Source organism: Vicugna pacos, chromosome 10 (genome assembly GCF_048564905.1).
Source record: "Vicugna pacos chromosome 10, VicPac4, whole genome shotgun sequence".
Lineage (NCBI taxonomy): Eukaryota > Metazoa > Chordata > Mammalia > Artiodactyla > Camelidae > Vicugna > Vicugna pacos.
Window position 1 is genome coordinate 41,611,447 of NC_132996.1, and position 14,475 is coordinate 41,625,921.

At 47.0% G+C, this 14,475-nt stretch overlaps 1 protein-coding gene across 1 annotated transcript in view; it reads left to right on the forward strand.

The window, feature by feature from the left end:
- The window catches only part of SLC6A5 (solute carrier family 6 member 5), a 73,560-nt gene extending 59,745 nt beyond the window's left edge, over nucleotides 1-13,815 (forward strand). Inside the window, exons 12-17 of the mRNA XM_072969669.1 lie at nucleotides 251-363; nucleotides 1,110-1,241; nucleotides 2,209-2,308; nucleotides 6,190-6,290; nucleotides 11,197-11,364; nucleotides 13,627-13,815. Coding sequence (XP_072825770.1) covers nucleotides 251-363; nucleotides 1,110-1,241; nucleotides 2,209-2,308; nucleotides 6,190-6,290; nucleotides 11,197-11,364; nucleotides 13,627-13,782 — 770 coding nt within the window. The 3' untranslated portion in view covers nucleotides 13,783-13,815. The remainder of the gene's footprint in view (nucleotides 1-250; nucleotides 364-1,109; nucleotides 1,242-2,208; nucleotides 2,309-6,189; nucleotides 6,291-11,196; nucleotides 11,365-13,626) is intronic.
- The last annotated feature ends 660 nt before the right edge of the window (nucleotides 13,816-14,475 follow it).

Genomic DNA, 14,475 nt, shown 5'->3' on the forward strand with positions numbered 1-14,475 from the left:
CTGGCACTGTTTTTGAGCCTCTCCTATGAGTTCCCTGAGGTGTGGGCCTAATTCCCTGGTCCTTCTTTACAAGGAGATTGAGGTCTAATTGGGGAAATGGATGGACAGTAATAAAAACATAACAAACAGCAGGAGCAGCATGTGATAGTTAACAACTCAGGACTTCCATGGAGAGAGGGCCCTGTGGGCTTCCAGGAAGAGGGGGCCTGGAGCTGAGCCTGTCTGCAGTCGTCTGTCTTGTTCCTTCCAGGGCCAGGCATTGCATTTGTGGTTTACCCGGAAGCCTTAACCAGGCTGCCCCTCTCTCCATTCTGGGCCATCATCTTTTTCCTGATGCTTCTTACTCTTGGACTTGACACTATGGTGAGTTCCTTCTCTCACTTCATTCCCTGCCCCAGGCTCCTTCTGAAGACCCTCCCCTGGGTCCTGCATGCAGCTTATGGCAGGAGGTGGGCTTAGTGGAACTTGAGCGTTTCCCCAAGCAATGTAGGGATGGTGCCGTACCTGTCCAGGGTGCAGGATGGCCTTGCGTTTGTGGACGACTCAGGAGAAGGTGCGAAAGAGCCATCCTCCTTCCCTCCCTCTGTTCTCTGTGCAAGTTTTAGCCTGTGCCCTTCCTGCTTTGGTGTCATTTTGCCAGAGTACATTCTATGGGGCTGGATAAGGGAGAATAATATGAAGTCCGTTTTAGGGAAACTGCTGTGGGGCTGAGGCTACTACAAATCATGCTGACAGGCACTCAGAGTCTGGTAGTTGGGTGCAAAGAGGGTTCTTCCTCAAGTAAAAGATCAAATGCAATGTAAACGGGAGGAGAGGAATTTACATCTCATGAATACAAAGTGAAGCCTGAAGTGTCCTAATGGGGGGGTAGGTGTGCAGTCTCGGAGGGCTGGAAACACAGTTCTGAGGCTCACATTCTGCTTGGATTCTCCTCACAGGCTTTGTGAGTTGAACTCCAGCAAGGTCTTTAAGACTCGTTGAGGGAACGCATCCCTAAAACCAATCCTCATACAAACACTGCTTTGCCTGGTGGGGAACACAGAGGGCTCTTTGGAGCCTTGGGGGCTGAGTGGTGTGTCTGAGCTGTCCCTTTCCTGGAACCGTTCCAGTTTGCCACCATCGAGACCATAGTGACCTCCATCTCGGACGAGTTCCCCAAGTACCTGCGCACACACAAGCCCGTCTTTACTCTGGGCTGCTGCATCTGTTTCTTCATCATGGGCTTCCCGATGATCACTCAGGTAAGCTGCCTGCTGGGCACAGGCTTGGGAGGCGTGCAGGTGGGCGGGGGGCTGATGGCCTTTCATCCTTTTACCCTTCACTCAGATCTCATCACAACAGCCAAATCACTGCCATTTCCACGTAGAAGGTACTAGATCCATAGGGATTCTGACCACAGAGGGAAGTATGTCACCTTGGCTACTAATGATGCTTCCAGCATCTTCATAATTGAGATGTAGCCTTCTTGAGCCAACAAGGCAGGTGTGTCCTACTTTAAGGAAATGGGATTCATGAAAATCCAAATTTGCTGACCAAATTAAGAGATTCCTACTTAACTGCCTGTGACATACAAGATCTATAGCTACTTGAGTTCCTGCTAGTCCTGAGTGTCTGGTAAGTTGTGTGTTAGCTCACTTGGGATATATATATATATTTATTTTTTGCTTTGGCTGTCTCTGTGACCGTGAGCAAGTCACTACTTTGGGCCATAGTTTCTTCATCTATAAAATGATGGATTGCAAGGAGATGGTCTCTAAGCCTCATCTATTGTTGAGAGACTTAAAGAGTGAGGTGAAGAGGCAGGGGGTGTGTAAGGGATGCCCAGCAACACCTAAAGGTCATATGACATGCAGATAGGTGGGTAGAAATGGTCGTCTGTTGCTTAAAACAAAAATGGAGCACTCTGGCTACTTTCAAATACACATCTTCAGACGGTGACCTTTGCCTTTTCGGAGTGAGATGTTAGATCACTTTTCTGTGCTTGTTCTGTTGATTAGCTTGGAGTCTCCTGAGGGTCCGCTGTGCTGACACGACTGGGCCTCCAGCTCACATACTTGGCCAGCTATAGATTACTGCTGTCGAGGGGCGGGGAGGTCCTTGGACTCCTGTCTGCACTGGACCCGCCTTAGGGTGGGAGGATGGGCCCTTAGAAGTGGGGCAGAGCCTAGATCCAGGCCTGCTGATGCCGCTTTTCCTCTTTCCTGCCAGGGTGGAATTTACATGTTTCAGCTCGTGGACACGTACGCAGCCTCCTACGCCCTGGTCGTCATCGCCATTTTTGAGCTCGTGGGGATCTCCTACGTGTACGGTAAGGGGAACACCGTGCCAGACACTGAAGCAGAACTTAGTAAAGCATCCACGGCACGCAGGTTTTCCGTATTTAATAAGACGAGGGAAGCGCTTCACTGCAGCTATTTAGGAATCACAAGAGAGCGGCACAGTCATTTCCAAGCTTGCCTCAGGACCACTGGGATCTAGATTTAACAAAAGGTGGCTGATGGTGAAACTCGCGAGTCTTTGCATCAGAAACTGCTAGGACCAGGACGTACCTTTGAGTGTGGTCTGGCAAGCGAACAGTGAACGCCTGTGGATGATGGTCAGATCGGGGAATGGGAAGGCAGGGAGTGCAGGTGTGAAAGTATTTCCCAGTCTTGGTAACTGCGAGCTTCGTGTAGCTTGAGGTGAGGAGTAGTTTCATGGCTGGTCCACGGATACCACAGTGAGAAAAGAGCACACCGGCCTCATGCATCCTTAGGAGACTTTGCTAGCATCATGGGAGCCTGTGATGCAAAATCTCAACCCCAGATTTTCCCAGGAAGAAACTTCCGGTTCCTTTACAATTTAGCCCGTCCTACTGTCACCGTAGCAACCTGCATCCCATAATCAGTGGGGCCATTACCAAGAAGCACAGGAGGGGCCAGTCAGCAGATGCCGTCTTTGTCCTTCGTGTGGAGGTGTTTGTGCTTGGGGTGGGGTCTCACAGGGTGATGCCCTGGGCCTCTTGTGCACAAGCAGCCCGGTTGGATTCAAGGCACTGCTGACTCCTCTGTGCCTGGAAGTCTCAGAACCACGCTTAATATAGATAAGGCCTCCATAGCAAATACCGAGGAGGCGAAAACTGCCAACTCAGACTATCCCTCTGTACCTGAAAACCAGAACAATATGGTAAAGGGAGAGGCAGGACATCACCTGGATGCAGGATATTCTTGATATGAACATCTTGCTTTTAATGTAACTGTTAGCCTCCTGCCCATCAGGGGTTCCATAGCTTCTTGCTTTCCTGAAAAATGCATTAAAATGGAGGGTGATGAGAAATCAAAATAATCTAAAAAAGGAACCTCTCATGTGAAAATTGGTCCCCCAGAAACAGGAAGATAGTGGAGTCATTGCTGGGTGTTGGTGGAAGGGGAATTTGTCCCAGCTGGAGCTTACATCGCCAATGCAGGGAGAGTTTAGGTTCTGGCCAGAGGAGTGGGCACGCATGCCAGCTGTCCTGCTGGGATGAGAGGCCAGACTGCCACACTTTGGGCTGATATGACAGCCCAGAGCCTGCAGTGATGCTGTGATTGAAGATCTGCTGTCACATTTAGGGTGAGGCTTCAAAGGGCTTTCTGACCTGAGCAGAGAGAGGCAGAAACCCGGCCAGTCTGCCACAGTGAATCATCACTTTCTGCCCAGATGCCAAAGGTTTGGCCGTGGAGAGGCCTCGAGAGCCCTCCTTTGGAAACGCAAGCCCTTGTGGGTCCACATATAAGCTGAAGTCGCCAGATGGTCTGTTGGCAAAGTCAGGAAAGCACTTCACTGCAGCACTGGCCCAAGTACAGGTGGCCGTCTCGTTGACCTCCTCCGCTGTCTGTATCCTCGCTGCCATTTGCCATCAAAGGCACATTTGCACAGTTCTTTCCAATAAAACAGGGCTGTTCAGTATGGTTTACAAGCATCATTAAAACAAAAACCTTTTAACATTTCTGTTTCCAGAAGTTAAATAGCTCCCCCCAGCCCCTGTATAAATCTAGTGGTAGATGTTTTTGGTTCTGAAGGGAAAAGCAAACCCTGTATGCTTTAGTCCCTGGGCTCTGCTGTTCTTCCTTGGGGGAGCATCCAGAAAACTGCCTGGACTCTAGAGGGCTGGTGCTGGGCCAAGTGCTTCCAGAACCGGGTTCACTCTCCGCTGAGCTCAGGCTGAACTGGACTTCGGTAGAGTTGGATGTGCGTGTGAACCTCTGATTTGGACCTGGATGGAACTCTAAGAAGTGGATCTTAGAAAAAAATATTTGATATAAGCTAACAGAATTGTTACAGGGGAAAGGAAATGCCTGGACAAATAGAATTTATGTCCTAGAGGACAGTGCATTCTTTTTTTTTTTTTAATTTTATTTTTTCAAATTCTTTTGAGGGGGAGGTAATTAGATATATTTATATGTATTTATTTATTTTTAATGGAGGTACTAGGGATTGAACCCAGGACCTCATGCATGCTAGGCACACACTCTACCACTGAGCTAGACCCTCCCCCCACCAGAGGATAGTGCATTCTTTATAGTGATGAAGAGGCCCCAAACAAATGCAAGGTCAGTTTAAGGCAGTTGAACATGAACCTGTGAAGAATGAAATGAACCTGGCAGATACCCCCCATCCTGGCTGCTGAATTTGGAAAATAAGCAGGTGAACTGCAGAGACGTGTGTTTTCTCCTCGGCGCTGATCAGTCTAGATTCTCGAGGTTGCCATTCAAACATTTAAAATATGGTGGGTACAGTTTTCAAGTTTTATCTTTAGATTGAAAGAGCTGGTTCAGGTTCTCAAGTCAGCACTCCTCAAAGGCCAGTATCCGGGTTCGAGGTAGCTAGAAAAGTGGAACTCCTCCCCTTTGGTGTAGGAGCAACCCCTTGCAGACTTTTACCTGATAGTCACTTAGAAAAAGTGATGTGCATTTCCCTGGGAGCCAGTGCATTTTCCTGAGACTTTCTGGCCGGGGGGACGATGCGGTTGAATTGCCACCACGGAGACCTCCTGCTCGTTCTCTGCTTGGTTCTGCACTGTGCATTTCCCCCAAATCACAGTGTGCTGAATTGTCTTGATCTGTTTTCTTCCACTTAGATCACTTACTTGTTTCACATCCCATAGTGTCCTTCTCCACATCCTTGAGAGGGAAGTTAGAGTCACACCAGGCGATGATTTTATGGGATGGAATATGTCATTCTTCAGTTCTTGTTGCCCATCCTGTGTGTTGAACTCTCAAAGGGTGTGTGTGGTTTTTTTTTTTTGTACAAAAGAAAAAACAAAATGCACCAATAGTCCCCCCACTGCCCCACAAATAAGCATAATTTTGTTCCTCTCTGATCTCCAGCCCTGAGCTCCATTTTCACATATGTTCTTGGCTGAATTGTCACTGTCCACCTCTCATTCAGGGTGTAAGTCCCCCAGCTCCATTTGCTGGGGTTCAGCAAACATTAGGAACAAGAGGCTTCAGTCCATTAATAACTCACACAGGTAACTCCCTGTGAGCATATCAACAGGTGTTTATTAAGCATTTACAATATGCCCTGTGTGCTCCTAGGAAAGTGGGGAGATGCTGGGTCAGTTTCTGGGCACTGAAATCTGTTTGTCTGAGTCTGGAACAGTAGGTATGATGGTGACCACTTAGAATTCTCCTTGGTTTTTCCCTGCCCTTGTCACTTACACTGAGCAGAAATGAACTGACTCATGGAAGAGTAGCCTTGGGAAGGCGGGGGGACAAAACACAATGTGCAGTACGTCTCCCTCTGAATCCCAAGGCTTTTTCTCGATACACTGTGTTTATTGGTCATGATCTTCATTAGTGTTGCCCGATGCTAAACCCATGAGCCCACCTTCAAAAACAGCTGCACGGATGAATACGCCAGGCTGGGGGCAGTGCTGAGTCATCCCGGCTAGCCTGGAACTGAGCGTTTTAGATGTCACTGTGGGGTGACATCTCACGTTGGCCCTCACTGCAGAGAGTATTTAATATCTACTTAAATATTCTGTTTGCCTTCATCTTCCGGGCAGTGAGTCATTTGTCTGATGGGTTCTTGCATGACAGGGGTCACGTTGACAGCAGGTGGTGGCCATCCCTATCCGATGGCACTCGATTGAGGGGCTCTTGTGCTGTCCACCCCCACCCCCCCGCCTCCGTACCTCATGCTCACTCTCCGTTTGTCTCTTGGCAGGCTTGCAAAGATTCTGTGAAGACATAGAGATGATGATTGGATTCCAGCCAAACATTTTCTGGAAAGTCTGCTGGGCGTTTGTAACTCCAACCATTCTAACTGTAAGGACAGCATGCTGTATCAGCGGGTAGCACCTTGCACGCGTAGGTGATGCTTCATGTTGAACAAGGCGTGTACCTACATATAGATGAGCCCAGGGAGCTGGTAGGATGGTTATTATTCTTGTCCCTCAGCTGAGGAAGCAGGTTCAAGGAGGTGCGGCGACTTCCCTAAAGGTGCTTCCCGCTTGGGTGCAGAGCTAGGACTCAGGCACAGTTTGAAGCACCCCTGTGGGACATTTCCCATGATATCCGTCTGCCTCATGTCCTGACGGCCGATAGCCATCACATTCCTGCGTGCCAACAAGGCCCAGGCTCTGTCCAAAGTGCTTTATATGTATCCCCTCATCTGTCCCCCACAGCAGCTCTGTGGGGTTGGATTATGGTCATCTCCACGTCACCCATGGGAAACCTGATGCCCAGGTTATGTGGCTTGCCTGGGACTGTACCACTAATACAGTTTGGGTTTGAACCCAGGCAGGCTGGCTCCAGAACTCTGGCTCTTAAATGCTACTCAGTACAGCTGCTCTACGATGAATGTGTACAGCAGAAATTAGACTTTTATTGTTCATCTTTATTGCTTTTGAGGACTATCTTATCATCCTCAAATATGATGATGACATTTTGAGATCATTTGACATTCATCTTCTTAAAGATCAGAGCCCTTTCTGTGTCAGTAAATCTGTGTAGGGACTTGTATGCATATCCTGTCACCTCCTTTATTATGCCTTAGCTGCTGGCTTTGCCTGCATCCCCTTCCCAAGCACCATAATTGACAGAGACCTTGCCTTTCCCTCTCCTCCTCCCCTGGCTTGCGAGCGTCCTCTGGGTAAGGCTGCAGGAAGCTGGCTGTAGTTCCTGCTTTTCCCAGCAGGTGGCAGTAGAAACCAGATTAAGACCCTTATTTTACAGCATTGTACCAGCCTCTTTAAAGGAAAATAAGATAGTAAAACTGCAAAGAAAACATATATTTTCCCTTTTTTAAAAAAACAAAACAAAACTGCCCCAGAGTGAGTTTTAGTCAAAATACCTCAATTTCTTTCTGAAAAGACAGACGTTTAGACAGAAAAAGCATTCAGCGTTTGCCTCCCTCTGTGCAGACACAAGCCATCATGGAGAGGCCCGCAGCTGTGCTCACATGTTGGCGGCTGTAAGTGGTCTGAAAAGTCCTACCAGGTTTGAGCCATGAGAGTTGAAAAGGATTAAGGCAGATTTTGTAGTCTCTTGATTTCAGGACTGAAATATGTGAAGAATGGGGATTTACCTAACTGTTGGGAGACTCCTCTGCCTCTGCTGTTCTCCACCTCTGCCGAGTATCACCTTGCCCCCCAGTTCTACACATGATTTATTCTTCTTTAAAATTGAAGTATAGTCAGTTTACAATGTTATATCAATTTCTGGTGTACAGCATTACATTTCAGTCATGCATGTATGTACATATATTTGTTTCCATATTCTTTTTTATTATAGGTTACTACCTATAATAGCTCCCTGTGCTATACAGAAAAAACTTGTTTATATATATATTTATGTATGTTTGTATGTATTATATATAGCAGTTAGTATCTGCAAATCTCAAACTCCTAATTTATCCCTTCCTACCCCCTTTCCCCACTGGTAACTATAAGTTTGTTTCCTATGTCTGTGAGTCTGTTTCTGTTTTGTAAATGAGTTCATTTGTGTGCTTTTTTTCTTAGATTCCACAAATAAGTGATGTTATATGGTATTTTTCTTTCTCTTCCTGGCTTACTTCACTTAGAAAGGCTAAGTGATCCCCAGGTTCATCCATTGTTGCTGCAAATGGCATTATTTTATTATTTTTTATGGCTGAGTAGTATTCCATTGTATAAATATGCCACAACTTCTTTATCCAGTCATCTGTCAATGGACATTTAGGCTGTTTCCAGGTCTTGGCTATTGTAAATAGTGCTGCTATGAACATTGGGTGCATGTGTCTTTTTGAATTAGTTTTCTCCAGATACATGCCCAGGACTGGGATTGCTGGATCATATGATAAGTCTGTTTTTAGATTTTTGAAGAATCTCCATAGTGTGTTTTCCATAATGGCTGCACCAAAATACATTCCCACCAACAGAAAAAGGTTCTCCTTTCTCTACACCTGCTCAGCTTCTTGGGTGAATTCAAAGTTAGAATCTGCCCCAGATCCTAACTTTTCCTCCTAGCTTGGGAGACATTAAGCTTCAGGGAATTGTATTCTTTGGAAACATATCCCGTAGTAATAATCAGCATGACGACTCGTGGAGATCGAGTATCAGGCAGGCACTTTATTAACACTGTCTCTCAAGCCCCTGACCACCCAGCCTGGTGGGTGAGTCTTTCCCCATTTTACAGGTGTGTGCACTGAGGCCTGGAGAGGCTCAGGAGCCTGGCCAAGGCCACGGAATGTGCAGGGAGCAGAATAAGAAGGGAATCCAAGGCTATCTAGGCTTCTAATAAATTTCTTAAAATCTAGTGCTTTCATCTCCAAGTGGAGTTTGGCCAATTTTGGATTAAAATAATCCTAATCTTCTTTAGGACCAAAATGTCAGGGAAAAGGGACTTGCTGTATTTTTTGGAGAAAGTTCTCAGCTGTGCTGGGCTTTACTTGATTTCCATTATAAAACTCACATCAGAAACCTGCAGAGAAGTCCCAGATAGTCTCTTCCACCAAATTCCCCTTCTGTGTTTGGCAGTTAGGGACAAAAAGAAGTGGTCAATTCCATCATCATCATCAAGCCAGGACCTCCTTCTGCTGCCGTTAGCAAAAGGTCAGGTGGGCCTGGCCGGGTGGCTGAAATAACCTCCCTCGTGGCCATGCCCAACTGAGGGCGGGGTTTTATCAAAGCTGACTTGGCAGAGGGAAACTGATGGCAAGAGCCAGTTTGCATGGATAAATCTGATGTGATACTTGTGTGACTGGAACTGGGCATCAAAGGAGCCAGGCTAACACTTAGGTTTTGCCATTTGCCCTTCTGTGGCATGGCTATCTGTCATGTGCTGGAATGAGTCGAGATTAGGAGTTGAAATTACTTCAAAACCCCTGAAATAAAATTGATCATTTTTATATGTGCCTTCCTAGATTTACAGAGCTATAAATACTCTCCATGCAATTATCATCTACATAGTCAGATCACGTTACTGAATTACGTGCACACATAAGCAGATGTATTGCTATTTATATAGTCAACGAAATGGAGCCGCTTACCATAATTACATTAGGCAATACTTCCGATTGACCGGTTAATAAAGCTTACAACTCCAGGGGCAAATGTTTAAAAGGAGGCCTAGAGTAGATATCTCTTATCGGAGCAGTTTCTTCAACAGTTGTCTTCAGGCCTATGTTGCTTCGAATCGATAGATTGAATTATTGTTGCACTGAAATAATCACTTGCCCCCGTGGCCTGGGCTTTGCAGCAATAATCTAGATGCCTTCCATTGGTCTAGTGTTTCACACTTCCCTAAAATACCTCCATATATCATCTCTCCTGACATAATCCCCTCCAGTAATTTTTAAGATGTTCTTTTACTGCTTATGATAGAACGAGCTGGGGAGGGGGAGGGATAATTTAGGAGCTTGGGATTAACAGATCCACACCACTATACGTAAAATAAATGACAGAGACCTGCTGTACAGCACAGGGAAGTATATTCAATATCTTGTAATAACCTATAATGAAAAGAATCTGAAAAAGAATATATATATATGCATATGTATCACTGAATCACTTCGCTGTACCCCTGAAACTACCACAACACTGTAAATCAACTATACTTAAATAAAAATTTTTTAGAAAGATATGATGGGCAGTCAACAGGGAAAGATGCTCATTCTTACTAATAGTGAATCTTTACATTAAAGAGAATTTTTTTTGCCTGCCCCAAAAAAACAAAATGGCATACTACTCAGCCAGAAAACAGAATCAAATAATGCCATGTGCAGCAACATGGATGGACCTGGAGATCGTCATTCTAAGTGAAGCGAAGAGAGGTGAGGAGGAGAGAAGGACTTACATGGCCCGTTGTCTAGGCTGAGGCCAGGCGAAAACCGGGAGGAGCTCAGTCTTCTGAGGGCAGTGCCCTCCCCCCACAGAGGCTTGGCGAGAGCACTCAGAACCCCCCTTCTGTCTTTTTTTGGTGCCTCTCTTTTCGGTGTATCTGTTCCCTTGTTGAGCGTTCCCTCCAGCTGCACTAAGCAAGCCTTCAGAGGGTTCTCATCACTCTTGCCCTCAGTGTGTGGTGATGGGAGGTAACGGGCAGGAATAAGCATGACGTCTCTTAAAAGTGAAGGGGGAGGCTCCTGAGTAAATAGCAGACTGTGGTTCCCAGCAAACCCCTGTGTTACACACCTGGGATGAAAAATATCTGTTTTACAGCAGAGACAGAGGGGGGCTGTGTCTCTACTGTCTTTGTCCCATGGCTTATTATGGGACCAAGCTTCCTGCTCAGCCCCTGTTTGGGGACCTCGGCAGTCTCACTCAGCCAGCTCTAGAGGAGCTCCTGGGGATGGGCCATTCCCCATTCAAGGTGAAAGCAAAGGAGATTCAATTGATTTTTTTGACATTAACCAAATGGATTTTTCCCCCTTGTAACAAAAGCTTGATTCTCCATCATAGAAAGTAGCGACCACCCCTTGAAAACACCCACCATCCCCTCTCCCCCTGACACCTGCCAGGGTGTATCCTTTGACTTGGTCCTCTCTGCCTGTCCGTGTGTGTAGGCACACACCTGCATCGCTCAGTTTTTATGGGATGGCAAGTGCAGCATCATTAGCGAAGTGTCAGTTTCCTCATTTGGAAAACACACTGATGATATCTCCCTTTCACGGTCGTTATGGGTGTGAGATGAGATAGTAGATACGAAAGCGTGCAACTCCCCCGCCCTAACACGTGTGTTTCTCTTTTCTTACCAGTTTATCCTTTGCTTCAGCTTTTACCAGTGGGAGCCCATGACCTACGGCTCTTACCGCTATCCCAACTGGTCCATGGTGCTGGGGTGGCTGATGCTCGCCTGTTCCGTTATCTGGATCCCAATTATGTTTGTGATCAAAATGCATCTGGCTCCTGGCAGATTTATTGAGGTAATTGTATCAGCTCTTACTCCTGCCATCCCCTCCCAAGGGAGAACCTCTGAGCGCTCTGGGCGTTAAAAAACGATAGATTTGGTGAACTTATTCTAGAGGGAGACTTGGTGATTAAGGGGTTCCAGTTGCTACCGTTTCTATTAAACTCATTTTTATTATGTATTATTTCTCTAATGGAGGAGCTCAGCCAATCCACAGGCTGCACTGTTATTATGCTATTCCTCAGCACACTGATGGCTCTGGGGAATAAATGATCTGTGTGTCTCCTGTCTCCTGGCACTTCCTCCTCCTCTCCCCTCATCTAGAGTTGAAATCCCAGTGTTTGGTTTTTAACCACACATCAGATTCCTCCTTTAAGCCTCCTTCCCCCAAACATCTGTTACCATTAAAGTTAAAATCACTGCCCCTTCCTGTAATGTGTGTTAGGGACAGCTGAACAGTGGTCCAAGCTGATTAAAATGTCACCATCCCTGTAGAATGTCATGAAAGGTCCAGAGTATGGCTGGTATAAGGCGACACTTGTCTTTGTCAGTTAGTCCCTGGCTGGACCCATTTCCCATTTTTAATGCAACAACAACAACAACAACAACAACAAACAACCCCCCCCCCAACTCCAGAGTCGATGGGAAGGGGACTGCCACTTGTCGAGCCACCACTGAAGTGTAGTCAGGCTTTTGGTGTTTGTGAGAATCACGGGCTCAGTTGTACCAGGAGGAGGTCAGTGCCTTGTCCTGGAGGTCCAGAGGTCTGGTGTTTTGGACCAGACCCGTGCTACTCAGGGTCTGACCCCAAGATCAGCAGCATCAGCATCACCTGGGAGCTCATTGGAAATGCAGGCAATCAGGCTCCAGCTCAGCTCCACGGAATCAGAATCTTGGGGAAGTGGGACTCAGGTGTCTGTGGTTGAACAAGCTCCCCAGGTGGTTCTGATACACACTCAAGCCTGAGAGGCATGGGGCTAGACCAAGATGAAGAAACACCTGCTGGTCGAGGGTAGTGAAGAACGGCTGGATGGGTTTTTTCGCATGGTCAGCCAGAGAAAGAGAGGTCCCGTGCAAGCTCGCGAGGGGAGAAGCGAGGTGGGAATGAGACACGTGAATAAATGCGTAAAATGAATGTCCACGTGCTGGGGGGGAGGTAGCCTTTGTTTTCGTTGGACTAAAGATGGAGACAGAGTCGGCAAAGGGAGATGCAGGAGGCTTCTTACCGCTGCAGTGTTCCAGTTTTTATCCTCAGGAAATTCCGTCCATTATCACCTTAAGGTAAATTAACGCGGCCCCCTCACCCCCAGGGATGGCTTGCTGGATCCTTCCCCCACCGCCGCTGACCTAGAAATCTCTCCCTCTGAACAAAAGCCTCTGCTGCTTTTGTCTGAGGCTGAAATTCTCTAAACTGATGAGTTGGCTGTATGAATTTATTATGGTTGATTTGGGACACAAAGGTTGCAAACTGATGATTAAGAGGAGATTAAACTAACAGCTATAAGAAGTGGCTTCACTTTAATAGGTAATAAACACATAATTGTTCCCTCTTATGTAGTCAGAAATCTGTTTTCTTTCCTCTTTCTAGAAAAGGCTCCAGTCAAATTATGTTTTTCTGTGAGAAGTTCAGTTGAAGGATTAGGGACATTCCCATGCTTTTTCGCTCGCCTGCAAGAACCCCCGCTTCTGAACCAAATCAGAAGCATGTATTTTTGTCAACAGATAATTAAATTCTTTGCTCTCCCTTGGCAGTTTATCTTTGGGGTTGAGGGTTTTGTTTTTTTTTTCCGGCCGTTTATGTACTTTTGGGAAATATGCTAAACAAAATCCAGTTAGTTTGATGTAACAACTCACTGCGGAGAGGACAGAACAAAAGTATTTGAGTACATGTCCTTTGCAGACGGTATGTGGCCATGGAGAGAGCTGCTAGGGGTTCCTCTTCATTCAGAGGGGGAAAATGTATAATTAGAATCTGAGTCCTTTATCCTCAATTAATCTTGTGCAAGGCTAACCCTGAGCAATTGTAATATTGCTTGCAGGGTGACGTAAATGATTTCAAGTGAACCAAACTAAGTCACCTTTTTTAATGCATTCTTGGTTAATTAACCCTGGTTAATTAATGGAGCTGATCTTCCTGCTTCTCGTGGTGGGGGAACCTCTTGATTCAAGGGGGTGTTCTGGCACACGTGGTTGCACACAGTTGGGGATGGGTGGGTGGTGTCTCGGGGAAGGGGGTTCGTTATTTCCGTGACCCTGTGTGTCTTTGGCTTCTTTGCAGAGGCTGAAGTTGGTGTGCTCGCCGCAGCCGGACTGGGGCCCCTTCTTAGCTCAGCACCGCGGGGAGCGCTACAAGAACATGATCGACCCCCTGGGGACCTCTTCCCTGGGACTCAAACTGCCAGTGAAGGATTTGGAACTGGGCACCCAGTGCTAGTCCGAGGGCATGGTCCTGTTTCTCCTCTCTGCCTTCCCCTGTGTCTTCCCCAGCTTTCTTCCCCTTTTTCTTCTTCTTTCTGCCCACATCTTGGCTCTTACCCATGCATGAGTGGTTTTGCAGGAAAGTAGGACATAAGTCGTGCGCTGTAGTGAAGGGCTAGACGGAGCAGTTGCAGTGCAGTTTGCCTGCGTCCACGCTGTCAGTTCCTGGTGGGGTTCACCCCGCAGGCGCGGGCTGACTAGGTGCGCGCGCGTTCCAGTGAAGTCGCAAGTAGGTCTGCGGGTGTGAGTTGGCCAGTGGAGAAGCAGCCACGCTGGTTGTCACTGGCGGTGCCTGTCAGGCTTACACACAATGGCAGGAGAAGAGGAGTGGTCGTTTGGACTCATGTAAGCAGTGTGGTGGTTTCACTCAGACACAAAGTTCAGGACAGGAGGGTCAGCAGTGGTCAGAAAGTGTTTGGAGTTAGACGAGGAGGCCGGTGGCTTTAGACCCCCCCCCCCGGGGTGGTGAAGTTCACAATTCCACTCGTGGTTGGAGCTCTGTTTCCTCCATCTGGACCAGCGGTCTCGTTGTTTTCTCTGCGAACTGCAAATCTCAGTCAGTCAAGAATCAGTTCTCTTCCCTCAGTTGTCTTTTTTTTTTTTTTTTGGACAACCTGGTTGTGAACGCTTTTGGCCATCGCCTCCAGCT